This window comes from Centrocercus urophasianus, unplaced genomic scaffold (genome assembly GCF_019232065.1).
Source record: "Centrocercus urophasianus isolate 14NV4802_14NV808 unplaced genomic scaffold, USGS_Curo_1.0 seq_12, whole genome shotgun sequence".
NCBI lineage: Eukaryota > Metazoa > Chordata > Aves > Galliformes > Phasianidae > Centrocercus > Centrocercus urophasianus.
The window spans coordinates 17,494,520-17,517,623 of NW_024884364.1; the positions used below are offsets into that span (position 1 = coordinate 17,494,520).

At 34.9% G+C, this 23,104-nt stretch overlaps 1 protein-coding gene across 2 annotated transcripts in view; it reads right to left on the minus strand.

The window, feature by feature from the left end:
• CADM2 (cell adhesion molecule 2) overlaps positions 1 to 23,104 on the minus strand; it is a 178,844-nt gene that overhangs the window by 90,572 nt on the left and 65,168 nt on the right. For both annotated transcript variants that reach the window (XM_042810409.1, XM_042810408.1), the window contains exons 5-6: positions 21,386 to 21,556; positions 1,101 to 1,191 (exon numbers count right to left, since the gene is read on the minus strand). In XM_042810409.1, the coding sequence (XP_042666343.1) occupies positions 1,101 to 1,191; positions 21,386 to 21,556 (262 nt within the window). The remainder of the gene's footprint in view (positions 1 to 1,100; positions 1,192 to 21,385; positions 21,557 to 23,104) is intronic.

Here is a 23,104-nt window from a genome sequence, read left to right on the forward strand (position 1 = left end):
CATCCTGGTCTAAAGTAGGGCAGAAGCATGATCTAGTTGCTGTGCTGATCAGCTCAGGAGTTACTTCAAAACAATACAGGCTTGTAATACATAAAAGAAAAGTATTTAGATAATTTAGATGACGCCTAACTAAATTAAGAGGTTAACAAAAGAAAAATGACCATAAATGCTTGACATCATCCGAAGATGATTTTGGGTTTTGACTATGTCAAAAAATTCCGTTAAATCATTAAAATTGCAAAAAGGAGAAAATCTGCCTTTTGCTACAAGGATTTTGATACATAATTTTCACCTTTTTCCAGGAACATGATTGCACTATTATTTTAAAGACCTTTCTAAAATTGTATGTTACCCTTTCATGTAACACTACGTATTGATTTTTTAAGCAATAGGTTAGTATTCAAGAAACTTGATTCATATTAATTTAATTCTAACCAACTTGATTATTCATGGGTAAGTTCATGGGTAAGTATATAACAGCTTATTGGATACAATTTTTTATTTTTTATTTTTTAAACCATGTTGATTTAAATAGTAGCTTTTGTGCAAGAGTCAAGCTTTGCAGATATGCCCTTAAAAATATTGGTAGCAAAGATGTTTGTGTCCAAGTAAACAATTTATATTCTCAGACCAGGCTACATCTTTTAAAATTCCAGCAGAAATCAGTAGCCAACTTGCACATACCATTACACTTCAAATTTCCTTGTAAATGACTGTGAAAGTATCCAGAAATTTAAATATATTTTCTGTTAGGCTAGTTGATGTGGGAAGACTTTCATGAGACATTTTCTCTCTTATCATCAGTTCAATGATGTAAACAGTGGCTGATTAAAGCCTGCACTCCTTTCAGGTTGATATACCTGTCTGAAAAAAAATATATATCTCACAGCTGGAATTCTTCCTGAAAACTAAAATAAATGACAAAGTAAAAGACTGATGTTCTATAGATACTTAATGAAGACAGGCTTCAAGGGTTTTCTATGGCAGACATTATAGTACACCCCAGGACGAGACAAAAAGAGCATATTTCTGAAGCTGAAGATTGCAATCACAGCAGAATAAAGAAAATAACAGAACACATAACTTGTTAAATAACTTACACTGGTTTTCCTTTGGATTCACAAGTCAAAATTATAGATTGTCCTTCTTCAGGCCACGAATTAGAAGAAATGATTTTAACTAAAGGTGTATCTAGAAAGAAAAGAAAACAGACATCTTATTGATATACATGAGAAAAAAGATTATCCATGAGTACATTATTTTCTGCTTACTAAAGACTACATCCTAGAATTAATTTAGGCTTGTATATGCTTTTATTTGAACACTTGCACAGTTTTCATTGTCCTCAGGAAGGCAACAAAATTGACCAATGTAAGCAAAATTGACCAACTGTAAATTTTTATATTCCAAGGAAACACAGATAGAAAGCTTGTTTTTGCTCCAAAGAAACAACTTATTTTTTTTCTTTCTACATTCAGTGCAATTGCTCCCTAGGAGTATTCCAAAGTGTAATATCTAACAGTGAATAGCAAATACTCTGGGCAATTGTTTCTTTGTCTATTTCTAGGTAGATATGATGGAATGCTGCTATTAAGGGTATGATACAATAATATACATTTTAATAAGAACAGTTTTACTTTTGCAAAAGCTTGAAACCATAATAAGAAAGCTACAATGGGCTTCCAGACAAAATACTTTGTTTGGGCATTTTACAGGATATTATTTCTAAATTGCAATAATGTTGTCCCTAAAACAGAACTTCTGTTTTTTTGACATTTGACTTTTTTTTTTTTTTTTTTTTTTTTTTCCAAAAAGAATGTTTCAAATACCAATGAAAAGCTCTACAGAAAAATTTTCAATCTGTCCAAAAATCTTATAAGTATTACTTCCATGTAATGGAATTAATTTATAGTTGTGACTTCAAAACAATATACAATAAAAAACTGTGAATTAAACCTGAATAAAATATTTGTAGTAAATCTTTAACTTGTAAAACAGTTTGCCATCTGGTTTGCAAGGATACACCCTCACAAAGAAAATATTTTATATGAATTAAAGGGGACCTATTTTAAGGAGAAGCAAGGCCATATAGAAATAAACATTTACATACATAGTATTTTTTCCTTAAGAAAAGGAAAAAAGAGATCAAAATAATAGTAAGGAAATCTTTCATACTCAAAAGGAAAATACAGCCCTTTGTTTCCTGTATAGTTTCCTCTATGCTACCAAAAAAAAAAAACCCACAAAAAAAAAAAAAAAAAAAAAAAAAAAAAAAAAAGTATTTACACTGAAAATCTAGGTTTATCCAACTTTTATTTTATTCAGTTTGCAATTCCTATTGTTTTAGTAGTGGGGTAGCAGGGAGAAGACAAATAACTTGTTATCAAGAAAATATGAAAGGCAAGATAGCATGACACTACAAAATCAAACAAAATGTGATATGCTGTTACAGTATTATTTCTTATTGTGATGCTAACAGTTCTATTAAATACTAAATGGTATAAACAAAATGGCAAAAACTTTTTCTATCTTTGGTTTTCATTTTTGACATATCACAGTGTATCACTATGGTACAAGACAAGAAAAGGGGCTTAGTGTACACTTGTCATAATTCCACTGAAAGCACTGTCAACATCGTTTAGATTTCAGCTGCTCCAACCTTACACCAGAAACAAATCTTTTTCAAAAGTTTGGCTTTGTTATGAACCCTGGAAACCATTTTGCAGGTTACTAATCCTGCACAGGTCACCCAGGCATTTGCTTCACTTTTAGTTCATGCTTATGGCATTGATCTCAAGTGCCTAAATAAATTAGGGCATCAAGTACTTCTGCAATTTTAGTGGTGTTGTAGGAGATTAATGTATTACCCTCTTCACTATGCACTGGACCAGAGGAACAAATTATTATCAGATAGCAATACGTGAAGACTTTAACTGAAGTACTGAGACAACTAATGCAATGAGATCAAGACACTTCCAAAAAAACCTGAAAGGGAACTAAACATTTATGGAAGTAATCATGATTGCTGCAAGTGAAAAAAGAAATTGAAGGTTCAGCTAGTTAGCATTACTGGTTTATATTGAAAAGATGATCAGCATTTCACACATTAATGTAAATGACCCAGAGAGGGGATTTCAAACAATTAAACTTATATTTGCATGGATCAGTGCTGTGCTGTTTTTCCTTCCTCAAAGTTTCCATTCCTGATTTATTCAGTGCTCCAGATAGTGCTCTGTTCTTCATGTGCCTGTAAAGAGAACTTACTAACAGGACAAGAAAGGTCTTATGTTTCTAATGAAATGTAAGATAATATGGGAAATAATACGCTTTTGTGCTTTCCCTGCTTATTGTACACTAATTGATTGTTCCTTTAAAACAGGAAACACAGCAATTAATCCAATACATAGTTTTTAGGAAAGCTTACACTTCACAACTTCTGTATATTATTATCAGTCCTCTAAAAAAAAAAAAAAAATTGATATTCTATTTTCATACAATCATAGAGTCATAGAAGGCCTGGGCTGAAAAGGATCTCAAAGATCATCTAGTTTCAATCCCCTCCTATGTGCAAGGTCACCAGCCAGAAGACCAGACTGCCCAGAGCCACATCCAGCTTATTTTGATTGTTTCTTTCTGAGCGTTAGTCTTCCCAGTTACATTTTTATGCTTTCCTCGATTTCTCTGCAGAATTAAAGAATGCACTTACAAGGAGAAAACTTTTAAGACCAAGTCAAAAACTTCCTCAAAACTAACCTAAAAATGCTATTTTAACAAATATAAAGATTGCCTGCAAATTGGGGTATTTCCAGAACATAAAATGCTCTGTTTTAAAATATTTCCTCCAGTTAGGACCACTTGTTTTAGAATCATTTGATGCCTGAATGTACTTTATCAATACAACAGGCTTTAACTGTTTCACCCATAACTGTTAATCATAGCAATATGAATATTACCTAACCTTCAGAAAATACTTCTACCACCAGGAAGCAAAGTCCAAAATAAATAAATGAAAACGGTAAGAAAGACAAACCGTAATGTAATGCAAGATGAAGGCTTATTTTCAGATATGCTTGTCAGGTTTTTATTTGTAGGTACGTTTAAAAAAAACCCAACACATTATCTCCTTTTGCACTTGAATAATTGAAGGAGGTTCAAGGGTTATACTGTGGGTCAGATCTTCCACTGCTTCTCCACTAAGTCAGTAGAAGCATCCCAATTTATTCATTCAAACCTTAGAAAAAACTAATAATTTGCATCTTTTCAGGATCTGGCCCAGTAAGTTATTATAAATAAAATACTTAAAATACTGTAGACTGGTATTTAAAACAGAATTCTAGGAATTATGACTAAAACTTCTTACCAGTACCCATAAATATGGATTTATTCTGAGCTCTAAGGACATTATGGAGGAGAAAAATATTCCAAAAAGACTAAAAAAAACCCCACTCTAAGAAAAAATGCATTTTGTGTGAGTGTAGATCACAAAGCAAGCCTTAAGTGTAAAAGAACTTGTTTCAATTCTCAGTGACCCATTTATTCACACGTAACTCCAACAGTGTGAAAGCTGTTTGGCCCAAATCAAGCCTTCCTGATTTTGAATAATGAGGTACTTATGAGCTGCAATTGATAGCACCAGTGTGAACTGAGACTCAAACATATCTTTAGACATATGGCAAGATATCTTCTACCTCGTATGTGCCAAGAATCTGCCCTTTTGCTAGAAATTAGAGTATAACACTGATTATCTATAAAACTAAGAGATGTAATTTTTAGATGCAGCCTTTCTTCTTTCAGACTAAAGGCAAAAGTTTCACTGAGTGATTCTATTTCTTTTTTTTTTTTTTTTTTTCCAGGATCCGAGCACATCTCTCTGCACAAAACCAGAGAAGCCATTTCAAAGCTTTGAGACTTGTCTATTTTTTAATCAAGCAATATAATCTTTATTCACTCACATACAAAATTAGTGAATGCATTTGGAAAACTGATTTCAGTTATTCAGGTAATTAATGTTATCTGATATATAAAGAAATTAAATGCTTTAGCACAAAATTTTTGTTTTCCTCTTAGCAGCAATTAATGGCAAGTTAATATCTTACAGAACTGTTTTAATGATTAATGTAATTTCATTGAAAATTTTTCTAAATAAAAGTGGTCCTTATCACTCACCAGACCTTTGCAGTTAATCAGATCTCCAATGTTTAAATGTTTTATTTGGGCTTTTTTGTTCAAAATGCACTTGACGTTTTTGCATTGCTTGAAGTAAGAAAAGTTAATTCGCTAAAGCTGTTATAAAGTTGCAAGCAGGTTTAAATATTTCTATACAAATTATTTCATATAAAGTTTTTCATATATGATCACATACAAGCCACTTGAATATTCCTGTCTGATAAATTAAAGCCTCTGTGTAAGTCCTTGACAATCACAGGGTAAATGCAGAAACTGAATGCATAAAAGAAAGTAAATTTGTTTAAGATCATAAGGCAGGTCAACAAGTGAATAGGAAAATGAATCCTTACTAGTTTATTTTTGCTCCCAAGATCATTAGAAATAATTCAGCCTGGTTTTGCTATGTAACTTCAGAAGTCCTTGGTTCCTCTGTCCTTAACAAGCTGGACTATCAGAGCTTATGTGGATACTTTTTTTCATGAAACTTCCAGTTACTGAGTGAGTAACTACTATGCTGCATGATCTCTATTCATCCTTAGGCATTAATCAGCAAAAGGTGTGTGGAAATGACCGGATTTCAGAAGAAAAATTGTTTTGTAAATAGGCAACATGATAATAATATGGTAACTATGCTATGACATCAAACAGTCTCTCCCTGCTGCAACGATCTTCAGTTAATGAAATTATAATCTTAGAAAAGAGCACTTCTTTTCTTGCCTAATGTTACAATGTGAGAAATACATAGATTTTGATGCTTTGAGGCCTTTAACAAATGACTATTGAAAGGTAAATTCAGGACTAGAAAATTTAGTGATCTCCTCCTGGTCATCAGAATTAAAATAATGTTAGAAATACACTGACTCAAGATGCATGCATCATGGTGTTTACTAGAGAACATTGGGATATATATGTTTTATTGTAATATAAGCAATACTTGCCGCTACAGTTCACTACACATTTTGTTAAGAGGCAAATCACACTGCTTAAAGCTTAGCTTTCCCTGTGCTTCCAGTGAGAGGAGGGTCAGAAAATGTCTTAGTGGTTCTTCTCTGCAGAAGCTGTATTATAAAGAAATACTGTGTAGATCCAAGTCAAGGCTCCTGATTTTCTGCTGAATTAAAACTTTCATTTATTTATTTTTTAATAAGTGCAATAACTTAAGAATAAATTTAAGCCCGGTGCCCCCTAAAATTTTTCAACGTGTCTAACATTTCACCACAGAATCACACAGAATCACATTTCAGGAAGTAGAACAAAAAAGTAGTATTTCCTTCTTAGAGAGACAGTATTACTATTCCCTGAAGCAAAGCCCTGTACTTTCACATTCTTCATCTTGGGGGACTGCTAGACCCCTGAGTCTTAGAAATCCACTTCTATAAAGCCTCACTTCCAGGTAATCTGATTTTAGGAAATGTTTACTAGTCCACTAAGAATAGTTCTTTAGATGAGTTATTAGAGCCCATGCAGTGATTTATGAAAAACAACAAGATCTTTTGCTCCAAAGAGTATTAAGTATTTGCAGTAAGTAAATCAGATCCAGCAGAATACTTATTTGACACTAATTCGCTGATTAGAACATTCACCCCTTCAGAGTTTGGATAGAGTTTGCTCTGAGTCAAAGTGCACACTGACTTCTTCATTGATTTCCCATGCAATAGCAGGAGTCCACCAGGTACTGAAAGGTTTCCCTTCCACTCCGGTTTTGGACTAAGATTTCTCTCAGAATATGAAAATGCTTTTTTTTTCTCATCTAAGGCCTAGGACAAATCATGAATTTCTGACACATTATGAAGAAAAATTCTTAACTCATTTCTCTTCACAAGTTACAATTCCCCAAGTAACTCAGTGCAGTGCCATTGCCCCTACTTATAATCAGTGCCAATGTAACAATGACTATGCCATTCATTTAGTTTACATTACAAAAAAAAGTTTCTTAAGTTAGATTAGGATGCTCCTAAAAATAAAATCCATACAACTTTAATATTTCATATATAATTCCTAGGATGCTTAACTGAAAGTTTTGTCAGTGCTTAGCATCAAGTATCTCTGGTAAATCCATTCTCAGGCTGTAAGTAACAACATTTTAGTGAAATGTATTCAAAAGCCTTTCAGCCAGTGCCAAGGAATGTGCTTTTTAAGTACCAAAGATGGCAAAATCTTCAACATTTCAAAAATTCTAAACATTAATAAATAAATAAATAAATAAAATTGAAATTGTTAAACGCAATCAGAATGCCAGAAGCCCAAAATTAAGAATAATTTTTTCCAAACTGGTGATATAGATATATAAAGCTAGGGCATTTATACTTGCATGTTATTGTTTCATGTATAGTGCACTTTCAAGTACTTGGGTGTTTGTATGTGTCTATTGCAAGAAATAGGAATTTTCTATTACCCCATTCTCTTTTACACACGAAAATGGTGTAATAGAAAATTCTGGATGATGTTAATGATTATCTCCTGTAATATTGTCCATTAATGGTTCTGGAAGTTATATAGCAATTTTGTAAAATGTCTTCTCTTTCTAACTGCCTTCCATGTTTCTGTTGTGATGATAGCCATCCAGTAATAAGTAAAGGCTACTCGTTGCTCAAGTAACAATCAGTAGCTGAAAGTTGGTTCATTTTGCTCTATGGAAAAGGATGGGAATATCAAGAAGAAATCACATTTCTCCTGTTTTTCACTGTTGTCATTTAATAAGAGAATGTACTTTTTCTGGCCTTTAGGAAATTGAAAGACCTGGCACAGAAAAACTGCCACACTTGGTGACAGTAACGTATACGTTTCAATACATATAAAGTGCAGAGAAAAGATTAATAATCTGATTTATTTTAGTTTACGATTCTTTGGGGGTTCTAAAAGAAAAATCCATCTGTGAGATTCCTTCCCCTATGTATGTTATACATCAGTGTGATACATACTGTCTAAATTTTTCTTAAAAAATACAGGAGATTTTGCGTTTATTTTTCACACTGTTTGAACTTGGAAGAGTGGCCAATACCAAAGGAGCCAGACATAATTAGAATAGTAGAAACAAGGGGGGAAAAGCAGGCACAGTATTTCAAACACTATTTGCCAATAAAAATGCGCACCTCCACACAATATAATACTAAAACAAACATTAATAAGCCTCCAAAGTGATTCTCTCCTATCTGATTACTTCCCATGCAAGCAAATTATCAGGCGCCTATTTCAAAAACAGAGCAAATGCAATCCTTTTCCTCTTCATGTTCTAAATAATTGAAAACAGCCCATTAACATCATTTGACCTTAGGCTTCCACTGGCATACTTTGATTCTGATACGTGTTTTCTTTGAAGGTAATTCTTTCTCTGTAGTTCATGCGGTTATGAACGCCTCTTCATCTGCACTAAGAATCTGAGTTTATTTTAAAGAAATCTGGGATCCTTGTTAGACTTACTGGTTGTGTGCAAATTCTGTTAGAAGTAATAGGAAAGACACCAGTACAGAGAGGGAAGAATAAATCAATTGGGTTTGTCAGAGAAAGTGATGTGCACATAATACATCAGGATGTGCTACAAGTGCTATTCAAATCCTTCCTTCCAAAATATTGATACTGCCTTCTTATTTAAGCTCTTACAATGTTTTGCTGATTTTAATTGCCTTTTTTTTTTTTCAAGAAGCTGTTTTATCCAACAGACAGAGATTTAAAAAGCATTAAAACTGCTACTAACAAAAAAAAGCTTTGTTTAACAATGTAATTCTGCAGTTGATGCATTAGTATGAAATATGCTGTTGTATCCATGTGAGAAGAGAGCTATGCTTGTGTAACAGAGCTGTGCTTCCCACTGTGATCAGTGAGCTTACCATGAATGCCAGATTTTACTTTCATGGACTCTAAGCAACACAAGGAATCTGTCTTATTAACTACTCTCCAGTTCAGGAAATATTCTCTTAAGCTCCAGGCAGTCCGTAGTAAAAAGCACAGTGTGACAGGGCCTTACCTATCGCATAACATCCATGTCATGGATGGCAGATCATTTGATAGAGGAACTGGAAGGAGGCTTTTCATCTCCTCTAGAGAAATTTTGTTGCGATTTCTAAGAATAACGGGGGGATTCTCACCTGCTGAACAAATGGGTGGTGCTTTTTTGCCATATGTGAAATTCTGCTTTGGTTGGCAAGGCTTGCTACAGTCTTCTCGTCTTGCCCTAATCTGCTGCAATATTTTTAACAGGAGTCTCAAAGAGCAACACAACCCACCCAGCTGCATAGTCTGGTTTCTTACTGAGGGCTACTATATAATGCTGTCTGCATAGCCAGTAATTGCCACTTTCCAGGAAAACTCATACACTTGCCTCGTTATCAAAAGGGATTAAAATGTATTAGCCCCTCCACCTTCCTGCTTTTGCCCACAGGCTGTTTCCAGACCATTCCAACAACCATGTAACCATGTGAATTGGTACCTTGTGCATGGGTCTGTAATACTAAGCTTTACTCACTGTTCTTTCTTTCTTTCTTTACCCCACTGTTCACTTTCTTTTTTTTTTTCTTTTTTTTTTCTTTTTTTTTTTTTTTCACACTGAATAAAGGGCTAATTTGTTATATTGTCAAAATTGTAAAAGCAGGTGAGCATGAACAATGGGAAAGATACGGGGTACCTCAACTGTAACTCAAGGAGCCTGCTGGTTGGTCCAAGGAACCATATCCTAGAAACCATCCTAGAAACTGAACCAGTTGAAGCTGGAATACTTCCTCAGATTACACCAGGATCAGAAGTACACTGCAAGAATAACATATAGCCTTCATCCCCATGACCACCGGGATGACCACTAGGAGGCACCATGCATGTGTAGAAGCATTAATTAGCGGTGGAATTCAGGATGTAGAATGGGCGTGGTAAATTGTAATGAATTCCCAGAATTAATTGTGATAACCACTCCTTGTCTTAGAAATACCATGAATATGTACGTATTCCTTCTATAAATAAAGATGTTTAGCTGGTTTCGGCATGCAGGCTAGGAAGGGGCTACCCTCACCTGCACCTGGCATGCTCATAGCACTGAAAAAAAATATACCTTTTTTATAACTATTCTGTGGTTATAGAGCGGGATTCCGCAAGTCAACACTAACCATCATTTTCTTTGTGCCAGAGTCCAGATTAGTATGATGGATTCATTACAAGACACTTTTCTTCCTATAGGCTTAACTAAATTATAAGCTACCAACAGCATGTCTTTACGTTAGTGTTATTTAATGAAACTGAAAACTTCAGTTTCTCTGATATTTTATTGTGTCAGTGAAAAACAACAGTTCTGTGGTGCTATCATTTTAAAAAATGTTATCAAAATCTAAGAGTACTATAATAAAAGATTATTGCTACCTGGTAATAAATGATTACCAGATGATAAGATTTTCAAAGATTTCCATGAGAGACTAATTCATTTCCTTTATACCTCATTTGTCTTTTCCTTTTTTTTCCAAAGAGCATGCTTGTGAAATATCACAGCCTTCTTCATTTTTTTCCGTAGTGCTTTCTCTATTATTTCCTTGGATCCTTTCCATCATTCCCAGATGCAAAAATAAAATAAGCATACACCTCTGAAGATGATGATGATTCTTTACTAACTTATTAGCACTGGAGTAAGACTAAGATATCCTTTTTTTTAAGAAAATGTGAGATAATCATTTTCATATACAGATGGCAATTACAAAACTTTTTCAAAATTTTGCATTTCTACACAATTTTTTTTCCCATTTCTAAAAACCCTAAGCAATTAGGCTTAGAAAGAGAGAAGTTTAAAGTAATTTTCAAGGACAAACCACTCTAGTATGCACAAAAATAAACATCAAATTGGTTATCCCAAATGAGATCTGAGGGAAGGGAGAGGAGTATTCTAATCAGCTCTGCGAAAGCATTCACCATTTTTATAGCTTTTACACTTACCAGCTGCTTGCATCCTACAGCTGTGATTTCAGCAGTCCTTCAAATTGGGCTTCTCTTGTAAATGACAAGCAGCATGGCTTCTGCTTGTGCCCTGTTGCTTTGTAATAGGTACTCACAAGGCAAGAGTGAATTGATAAACTTTGGTAAATTACACCGGGAGATACAGTAACTTTGATGCTCTGCTTCATAATATGACAAACGTCTTATTACTTAAAGAGATGAGAGAAAAAGTATTTTATGTCTGACATTATTTTATTAGTAGTACCTGTGGGGGAGGCAGTCTATGTCGCAGTATTTCAATAAATCTGTTCAAGAACACTTTAAAAATTAAGCTTTGCGATATTTTTTTAAATACTCCTTTAAAAGCTACTCTACACTCGAGCAGAACCAGAACCACCATATGGTCTCTTTGTTAGCTGAGATTGTTTGATGACTACTATATCATCCTTTCCCTCGTCTCCTTCAATTTAGTTTAAATGATGCTTGTTGAAGAAAAAAGGAGTAACAGTTTGCACCGGGAGACTATAAAAGCACTCTCTTGGATGCAGAACAACAGGCCAAATGCCAGCGTGGGGGGAAAAAAAAGCTTGATCAGTGAAATATTGCTTCCTGACACTTGTAATTCATGAGTGCCTAAACTCAAGCATCAACCTGGCAGGAAACCCTTTAAGCTACTAATTCTGTGAGCACTGATTATCTGGTACTTTGTTTAAAATATTCATAGTACCTGTTCCTACATCTCAGCTGTCAGTCAATCAGATACACCACGAAAACTCTACAGTTCCTATCCGTTTCATTTAAAACCTTTTATTCCTTCTTGTAACTCAGTGTGTTCACTAATCATTCTTATATGCTTTGTGGTTGGCTTTGAATAGAGAGAAAAATGTAACTATAACATTGGCTATACTGGGAGATGCTGCTGAATTAAGTGGTACAAACAGTGGCAATGTCATCGTGTTCTAGATGCATGCCAGTTCATGAAGATAATTAGCACCAGCAGCACTACCTGCGTTATCTCCCCATAATAGGAAAACAGGGTCACTGTTCTTACAGTAATCCTTTAAATCCCATATACATGTGAACGATATGGTAGAAATAAGAGTCTTTGGCAAATCCGCTCCATTTTGTTCAGTGAACTCTAATGATGAAGCTTAGTTTAACAGCATTTATCTTTTTTAATTATTTCTGTCACACCACTTCCTAAGACCAAACGATCTCCATTTTTCTTACCTTTTCAGATGTGTACCTCTGTTCCACTTAACATCCTCCCTGCCTTTCTTTGTGTCCCCTCCAATTTAATCATATATCTTCTTTTTTTTCTTCTCATTTTTGCCATGTCACAAGTGAAAAGGAAAAAGCCAGAGAAAAAAAACACCCCTCTGCCTATATCATGCGTGTCTGACTCATTGCATGACCTTTCAGTGTAACTTTGCCTTCTGCATCCTCAGTTTCTTTTGCTTAAGGCCTTCAGCTTTCTGTTGTGTCTAACTTTTCTTGAATATTGCTGGAGAACTGCAGCACATGCAAAGTTACTGAAGAAGTAAGAGCTTTGGACACTCAGCATACTTGAAGCCTTTCTCTGTGATTCATACCACATAGACAGCAGGCACTATGAAAGTTTAATCTATAGAAAAATCACCAGGGCATGACAATCTGACTTGTTTCTTGTAAATACATATCTTGCTTTTCAGAAGAGTAAGGTCCTCTCCTCTAGGAGGTCCTACTAACTATTTCTGTACGTATTTTCTTTCAAACTTTTTCACCTGATTGCTAGTCAGCAATTTTGGAAATAAACAGTCCTTTAAACTGTTCTATCGGGAAAGACTCCTTTGTCCTTCAGTAACTAAGTTCATGGCTTACAGTGACCAGAGTTGCAATGTGGAGTTTGATCTGTAGAGATTCTGTAATTTTTAGTCTCATTCTAAGCTGAACACATAAAAGACTATCAAGCCAGAGAAAAAATAAAGAAGATATTTTAGACAAACTTTTGAGGCAGCATGGGACTTACTGGATCTTAGTCAAGTAATTGAAAAATTCTTTCAGAACCCAGGGCCTCATTTGGAGCTTCTCAGAAACTGAACTGTAGTCATTCAGTCACTCAATCATTATTATCTTGTTAGGGCTACACTATATAAAGTAGTTGTAACAAATACATTTAAGAACTCAATTTCTAGCAGATAAATAATTTAGTTTTTAACTGCTTCACAGTAATTTGGATTAGGAGCTTCAAAAATCTGTCAGTTGGTTTTGGAGTACTGCTACTGGGCTGTAGGTTATTATGTCAGGAAACTTCCTCCTTAAGGATTATTCTTCTGAAAACCGATTATATTTAAAGTTCATTTATTGAATATCCTATTTTAACATTATTAAACATCCCTTTCCAAAATTCCTTTCTTCAGCCCTCCTTTAAACATGCATCCAAAGAGTAACCTGCCCACAACATATTAAGTTTCCATGCGGAACATACAAGCAACTCATTGGATTTTCCTATTATAGATTTTAGAGAGAAATAAATTCTATTAGATTATATTCCACTTGTAAACATAAGCTTCCAGATGGGAAAGGTCAGGACTGTACATTAACTCTTTGAACTAGATATCCCCTTTGAAAGATTAAAGTTTGGCAGTAAATGGACCCACAAGTTTTTGAATTACTTTGCATTTAAATAATGGATTTCTTATTTTCATCCATCATTAACCTAATTGATCTCATTTAAAAATGCAAATTGTGGCACTGAACTTTCATGTTCACTGATATTATTCTTTACTGTTTACTGTAACTATCCTTTATGTTTCATTTGTTTCAAGCACTCATTAATACGAAAAGCTCAAACAAGATAATTTTGCTTATTAGCACAGTGTTGACATAGTTATTGAGCTAAATAATTAAATAGAATAACTTATTATTTACTTTTCATTCAATATGAAGAGGTATACAGTAGTGACAGCTATATCTTCTAATTTGCATTATTATGATTACTATTTTTAAAACTGCCTCTTACACTGGGAAATATCAAAATTTCAGTCCTTTAAGGGAGAAAGAATGGAAAGCTGATCACTGTTTATAGTATAGAAATAACATTGAGCTGTATTGTAAATACTAACATCTAAATTGTCATTTAGGGGGAAAAATAACACAGTTTCGGGAAAGAATCAGAAGAAAATCTCAAGACAGGTGAGTCTTGTACAAAGACTAAATTTGTCTCAGAAGAGCAGGGAGTCAACTGTAAGATCTCAAAATTCAGGAATCTACAAGAATATCTTGACTGAAACAGAAAAACAAGAACATGACTTGAATAGTTGGCCTCTAAAGAACTGGAGTGTCTTCTGTGAGAGACCACCCTTTTCTGTTAGAAAGATGGATCAGACTCAGGTAGCCATGCGAGAAAAGCCATGCTTTTCCTCTCTGTGCTTCTAAAAGATTTTAAAAGAAGAACACACAACCTAAACTTGTTTTGTTCCCAGAGTTAAGTTGAAGAATCTTGAAGAAAAAAGTGCTGCACCCAAGAAAAAAATAATTCTGTTTTTTGATTGGGAAATTTTCTCAGCCTTGTGCTCTGTCCCTTTGCCATTTGTTACAATGAGTGCAATAGTCATACTCAAGAACGTCCTGCTGCATTTGCAGTAATCATGTAATTCTTGACAGGCTTAAGCTTGAGGTATTGGCTACCTTCTACAACTTCGATCTCTGAAGTATCGCAGTTTCCAAACATTCTAACTACTCTAAGACAAAATGATTATAGTAAGAAAGCAAATCATGCTAACTTGTAACAGCAAACTGTAAAACCCTGAATCCGCAAATCTCAAGGCAGTTCTTTCTTCTATAGTCCTGGAGAATCATGCCCTTAGAAAATCCAGGTCTTTTTGCTGCCTGAGAAGAACTGTGTGCTTTATTTCATTAACTAAAGATATAATGAGATAAACATTTGTTCTGATGGCAAAGTCAAAACAATTCCCAGCACTCCAGCTGTCTTCACTCCTTCTCAACATCTATTCGTATTTCCTTGAGCTGGCTTAATATTTTGGGGGCCTGTTACTACAAAAATAGAGCAAGTCCATGGTTGAAGAAGTTACCCTGAAAGGCCACCCAAGATATTTAAAGATGTAATTAGCTTATTAGAATTAAATACTAAGCTTTAAGGAAGCCATATACTTGTACTATATATGACACTATTCTCATGCGGAACTGTATTTTAGGCATTCTCTGTAAACAGATGGTCTGACAGTCTACGTACGACCATTTTCTTTTGTTTTAAAAAATAACACTATATTTTGTATGGTAGTAAATAGGCTGCTCTGAAATTAATGCCTCCTATTCATTTCAATGCAAACTACATTGGATACAGGATACTCTTGTGAAAATCTGCACCAGCAGAAGTGACCCACTTGTTGTTGTCACTACTGAAACACATCACCTACAGCCTCACTGTGCTCACATCCAGTGTATGTTCTCCAGAAACATTCAGCAAGCATCAATGAATGTCTGCGGGTACTGTTTTTTCCATGTGGAGGAATTCAATGACACAACTTCGCTCCATACGCACTTCCATGTCAGACACCAATTTGTCAGACTATCTCTCTGCTGCTATCTGTCACACGGCAACAACATGTAATGGAATGTTAGTGGGAAGGTTCAGCCTCTACTGCCATACCACCAACATCTGCCTCTGATGTCATGGGCCAGTATAATAACATAGGCTGCTTTCAGAGCAGCCCTTGTGTATTATTGTCTATTATAATATATAATTCATATCTTATATTTGCACATAACACCTTTCTTTCTGAACACGAAACTATAGAAATGGTGTGTTCAAAACAAATAAATAAATAAATAAAAATCACTGAAGTAAAAACAATGGTCTGAGCTCTGTTAGTGGCATTAAATAATATAGGTCTGATAAAAGCATTCTGCCTTACACCTGCAACACCATCCTGTTGTCAGTGAAACCTCCATTTGTTAATATGCCGCAAATCACAGCAATACACTGTTGCTGAATACACACACACCATTTTCTACAAGGCTGCACAAGTGAAATGCTAATTTGCTTATCTGTAGTCTCCTGCATTTGAAGTGCTTTGTTTATTTAATAAAAAATCGATAAGCGTATTTCCCAGACAATAGTCAACAATCACTTGGAATTGTTGCCAAATTTTCAAGTCAAGTTCAGATGCTCATTGCAAAAGAATCTGATAAAAACTCACCAGATAAACAGCTTATCACAAAAACATTGTTGGAATAGCCAGTAGAAGCAAGCTAGCTGATGGCTATAGACTTGTCAGATTGACAATTCACTGCACATCTGTGTCTGCCAATATAGAATTTACTCAAAATTGCCTCTCTAGACACTTCTTTACATAACACATATTTAGCTTATTAGTGCTGTCATTTGGGAGTGTGGTCAGCTTTTGAACAGAATTTCCCCATGTCCGTTAGCACAGATCACATCACAGCTGCCATTTTAGAATCATGATGATTAGGTTTGAAGTTCAAATGATTTGATTTCACTTTAAAGCTTCAGAAGCAGCCTCTGGGGCAGGCTTACACAATTAATTTTTTCTGAGGTCTGCTGGGTAATTTACTGTAGACAGAGAATTTTTATGAAGGTAAGGTAATTACCACTGGGTAATTTTATGGCACTCTGTTCAGTATGAAGCAACATGTTGGCTGCCTTCTGCTTGGATAAAACCTGGAGGAAAATGAAGATGCTGCCTCTGAGAATCATCGCTTGTTTGACACATAGAAGAAAGATGAACAGAGTTCACTCATTTCCTAGTTCTGGATCAGAAGTTGTATTTGCCCTCAAAGTGTCTTTTCAGTGTGTGCATGAGGACTTCGAGTACACAATACTATAAATATTACCATGAGAATCTTTCAAAACTGAAGTACTGCACCGTGTTTCCTTAATGCAGGAGTGAATGCAGGATTTTAGTTTAAGTGCAGAAGTAAACAATGAAACAAAACATTCCTCTGAGATTTGTATTTATCACTTACAAGAAGCAGTTCCTAATAATCAGTGGCAGCTAGGCTGACAAGCAAACTTCAGAGCAAAGCCACGGGGGATACAAGTCTATTTTGGGTTTACTATTGACAGTAAGGGTCAGAGGAAAAATAAACTCAGCAAGCAGTGTCACGCTACCACAAGCCTCTGCTGGCCAAGCAGAAACTAAATTATGGCTGAACCTTTCATCACAAAAGAAACAATTGGGTTATTGAGCTGCCCTGCAGTGCACAGAGCATGACACAGAGATGAGCAGGATTAAGCACAAGTGAGACACAAATTACTGATAAAAAAAAAGATTAAATGGTTGGAGGAGGTAATTATTTCACAGTCTGGAGTGGGATACAACATATTTACTCAAATAGTATGGATATTATTTTAATATCTAAAGTCTGACAAATTAATTTGGAAAGCCCTGTGAAAACAAGAAATGATCACAGTCCATGTTAAGATATCCTTATTTTGCTCAGTGTATAAGTAATACACTTATTTCCAATTTTGGACTTCACCACTAAAAAAAAAAAGAAAAAAAAAGGAGCAGGATTCAGAAATTTGTTTTATTACATACATGAGCACAGCATAAATATGGTGCATAATGTGATATGTATGTATGTGTGTATTAAAAAACAACTGCTTTTTTCTTAAAGTTTTCGCTCTTATTTCATGTACTTATTTCATAATACTACTGGTGAAAGTTGACACTGTACTGATATCACTGTTGATGGTATTACTGGCTTTAGTATTAACTTTACTTCCTATTAAAGCTGATGATAAAAGCAGCTGTGTGGATTCATAATCATCTCTATCTACATCTCTGCGGACTCATTACAAAGATCTGTTTCATACCGACTCATTGCCCAGGATAGATGTAATACTATTTTGTCATTCACTAGATAAAAATAAAAAAAACATCATTTCAAATATTCTGTTGCTTTCTTATTTCTTACCTATTGTCCACTCGATGCAAACACAATCATGCAATTACTATTATCTTTTTCTTTTTCTTTGCTTTGCTTTTAGTATTTTGATGAAGCCATGTGTGTTTCGTCCATTGTCAGCAGATTTTATCTATCTGTTTTTTACTCTCAGGTATAATCATTGAGGGCAGAAAACAACAAAATTAGCCAGACAATTTATTATTGCTCTTTTTTTCTAACCTGGGATGACATCCTGGTTAGGAGTATCAATGTACGACAGACATAATTCTTCAGATTTTAGGAAAATGATTAAAAAACAAGTTCAGTTCTATTGTATTATTTCCCTGCCAAACTGATGTCTAGCTGTGCCATTCTGTTTCACTTGTTTAAGGTACTACTCCGAAGCTCTCTGCTCATTTGAAATACCACTGAGACATTTGGAACAAGTACCCTATGGAGCAATGCCATACTACCTGATTTTAGGTGAGATGATTTTCAGAACTAAAGGATGTCGAATTAACAGATTCTCATGACTTTTGTCTTGGGGTCCTGTAATTCATCTGTTTTGTCAGTGCTATTTCTGAACTGTTGTCAGCTGGCATTGAGGATGTCTTGAACCAGCCCCATAATGAGTGTTCTGTGAGCATCACTCTCATTAATACAAATACAATGTCTCTTCTATGTTTATAGTCCTATGAACTGATGGGTGAAAGCAGTTTTCAGTGACTGTAGCAATACCAGTTATGACTGTGAGCAATGTCAGGCAGATAAGCAGGAGAATAAAATTAAGGAGCCTGATTTCAGTGCCATGTATTCCTTTCAGAGCCTTTGTGATTGCTGTAGTAAATCATCCTCCTGCACTTCTTTCCTTCAAGGTTCTCTGCTTGAAGCAACATCATTAATTCCATGGATCTCATTCTCTTTTCCTAAAATTTTCTTAAAAACTTTATCTCAAATAAGACTGTTGGATATGTTGACTGTGGAGTTGTATGTGGTAAGGAAAAGGACAATAGACTGTTCCCTGTTTGCAATAAGAAAATATTGCTTTTAAGATTGCACGTGGTCTTTCCACCATCTCTTATGAACGTAAGCTTATTTTGGCATATTTCTCACTTGTCTTTTGACATATGATGACACTCTCTACTAGTGCTGGAGAGTATAAAATTGGTTGGTGGAAAATTAATGAAGCAAAGAGAAAGGATCGAGAATAATTACTCGTATCTTGTGGCTTCTGGTAAATTGGCAGTCTGAGGGGGCAAAATAGCAAATAAAGCACATCAGTGACAGTAAATACCCTTTCCAGTTTGTCCTTGTTGGAGAACTTCAGTGAACGTGCAGAAAAGGAAGAAGGGTCTTGTTCAGAAAATGAAACAATACATAAATTGCTGCTGTTTAGCAAAGTAGTGTCTTGTTGCCTGGGGAGCAAAGGGATAAGTGACATATCCAGAAGTTTTGTGTTTGAGAGGCGACACAGTCTGCCTTGTTGTTGCTTTTACATCAGTCACATTACACTGTGACACAGTTTAAATCTCCTATAGCAGCCTGTTTTTTATATCATAGTATGGGTTGGATTAGAAAGGACATTCAAGCCCACCCAACCCCAACTCCCTGCCGTGGGCAGGGCTGCCCCCCACCAGCTCAGACTGCCCAGGGTCCATCCAAGCCAGCCTTGAGTGCCTCCAGGGATGGGGGCAGCTTCTCTGGGGAGCTCTGCCAGTGCCCCACCACCCTCTGAGAAAAGAATTTAACATCTAACATCTAACCTAAATCTCCCTCCTTTTAGTTTAAAATTAGTAACCCTTGCCTACTGTATAAAAAGGTCTCCCACTCTTTTATAGGCCCCACTTAAATACCCCACAGATTTCTCCAGGCTGAAAAAGCCCATTTCCTGAGCCTTTCTTCACAAAAGTGCTTCAGACCTCTGGTCATCGTTGTGGCCCTGTAGTACCAACATTCTGAACAGGGAGGGAGAAAGCAATTTGGAAGTGAAGGCATGGGTCATACCAGAGGATGATGGTGATGGGATTTAGAATTCAGGGAAATAGATGTTAAGGATTCATCTCTCTAGTACAGATGCCATCTGAACATTTTTAGGGGAGGCAGGTGTTTTATAGTCATTGGTAAAGAAAGGCTTTGATCTCCATCAGGAAAATGATGCATAGGATGCATCAGAAAACAGTTATTTTCAGTACACATTACTTACGGGTACTAATCCACATCTGCCTCATTTCAGATGTTATGCAGATGGCATTTTTAGCAATGCTGTCAGCTTCTATGTATGGAGTGCTTTCTCAACCACCACATTTTACTTGTTTTATATACTTACAGAACTATCTTCCTTCAGAAATAAGTTATACAAGCCAGCAAACCTTGACATTGCGTCTTGGGAACTATCTGCTCTTACAGGCAACTTGTCTGCTTCACGGATAAACCTTGTTTATAATAAGTTCCTTTGCTTACATTTACCCTAGAAACAGACCTGTGAAAGGTCTCTACCCTTCACTTGATCTGGTAATATTTTGCAGACATCTCTTTCCCTAGATGGCAAACAAACACTGATGTTCTTCAGAACAATATACATAACAGTATACAGAAGAATGGTGATTACAGTGCAAGTGAATATGTAAATGTCACCTGGTGGTGAAAAGCTGTTCTCCTGAGTTCCTCATAGTTTGTAAAAGCAAAGAAAGTGACTCAAAGGACATGACTTCAGACTACTGCACACAGACACATAGGCAGGCTTATTCAACTTTGAATATGCCTAAATTTTGAGCTTAAGGCTGGCTTAGCAATAGGTATCAGTATATTACTTTAAGGACCAATATATTAGTTTAGCAAAAGGAATCAGTGAGTGCTAGTTCCAAAACTTTCCAGTTTAGCTTTGGTGTGCAAGCAGCCTTGTTTTTCTCAGTGATCCTGCTTCATAGAAGCATTGAAGTCACAATATCTTTGCATCTACCAGGTACAAGGACTTTTTTCTTGGATTTCATGTATATTGTTTTGAGTTGTAGTGCATCAAGCTGGAAAGTTGCTCATCATGGCACAACAAGCAATGGAAAATTGTCAAATTGGGGAAAAACAGCCAAAGGTTGGACAAAGGGCGCTGTGATGAACTTCTACGATCTTGATACTACAGCTTACTTTGACATTACTACAATGATAAATGGAGAAGACAAATGCACTTCCTCTTTACTATTTGTAAAGAAAACCAGGAACTTAATACACTAATCTTTTCAGAGTTATTTCTGAAATAAAATTAAAAAAAAAAAGAGGTTGGCTAAAAGAAAAGTGTTATCAATACCTACCGTTCTCAGAAAATTTTGAAGATTTCCTACAGTAGAAACTCTGAAACAAAACAAAACTGTAAAAGCAAGCAAATATAATATATATTACTTACAGTGTATTTCTAGAACCTGCATTGCTATTTGAGGTGTAGCATTTAGGGATTCGTGATCTACTCTGCAGCTTACAACTGCACCATCATCATTGCGATCTGCAAGGAAATCCAGTGTGCTGCTGACTGTGAATGTTTTACGAGTTGCATCTTCTTCTTTTAAATATTTAACATCTGAAAGAAAAAATAAACATTTTCGTTCCCAATATTTTCAGAAAGAAATAGTCCAAAATTAAACAGCAACATTTACCTATCAAACTTATTTAAAAAAAACACAAAAAACAAAAAACATTTCATGTACTTATTGACCTCTTTAAAACATGAGTAATTAAACTGTAGCTATTCTACTCTTTTCTGCTTTTGCCAGAGTAGAAGGTGTACACTGCAGAAGAAAATTCAAAATCAGTTACTTGATACTGCACTCAGAGGGCAATTGCTTTCACGATTCTCTCATGTTTAGGTCCAAATCTTATATAAACCACAGTTCATTAGAAAAGTGTAGTCTACTCCCACTCTCACTTCCCTAATATATTCACAGTGTCACTAAATGTTAAATGTTCTACATCCATCTTTGTAATGCATATCACTGAATCTGAACAAAGAGTTGCAATACATCAAACTCATGCTTACTTTATTCATTGCTTATTTTGTTTTTTGGCTAGAATCATACTAATTTATTAATTAAACTAAACCAAAATATATATATATAAAAGTTGATGAAAAAATAGAGATAGTATTATGATATGATATGATATATTACATTACATTACATTACGTTACATTACATTACATGATATAATATGATATGATATTATTATAATACCTCATAGTATTTAGTGGGATGTACAGATGCATCCCAAGAACACTGGAAATAAAATTACTTCAAAGATACTTTCCACTCAGTGCTTTTTATCGTTACTCACTGGCTTACTCTTTCAGAGCAGAGCCCATTAAAAATCTGTGCTAGCTTTCAATCCAGATACAACTGTGTTGGGATCTTACCACCATGATTAAGAATTCAATTCAGCTCGAAGTTAAGGTTTAGACTCAGTAAATTTCACTGTAGGACAAACAACTTACATTAGAACTGGAGAACCAAAAGACTAAGCATTTATTTTTAAAAGTTATTGTTATTATTATTATTAATAACTTTTCTTACATAGATATGAGAACTGGTTTACTTGGATCCCATCTATTTATAGTAGTTATTGATTTGTTTATTTCAGTAAAATCATAAGCTTGCTATATTTATGACAAGGAAGGATATAAAAGATATGTACACAAATACATAAATATATATATGAAATTACACTGAGATTGCATACATCTTCTGTGTCCTAAAGAAATGAAAACACGAGAGGTTTCAGCTTTATAAATTATGCTAAATCCCATTAGAAAAGAATATGACCTAAATAAAATTTGCATTAAATATCCATATTAGAAAGCAAATATTAAATGGCTTAAGCTACTTGTTTATAGATAAAAATACCTCTGATATCAGAAAGATGTTCTTTTTCATTGTCTCTGGATAAATGAAAACACCATATACATTTTCTACTTTTTTCCTAAGACAAAATCATTTATTGCATACAAACATTTTTTTGCCTTTTGGTTGCCAAACTTTAAGAGATTTCAAATTTCTGACAAGGTGACCATCAAAATTTAGGAATAAGAAGATAAGAGAAATACTGGTCAGGGCTAAAGCAAAGTTATTATAATCAA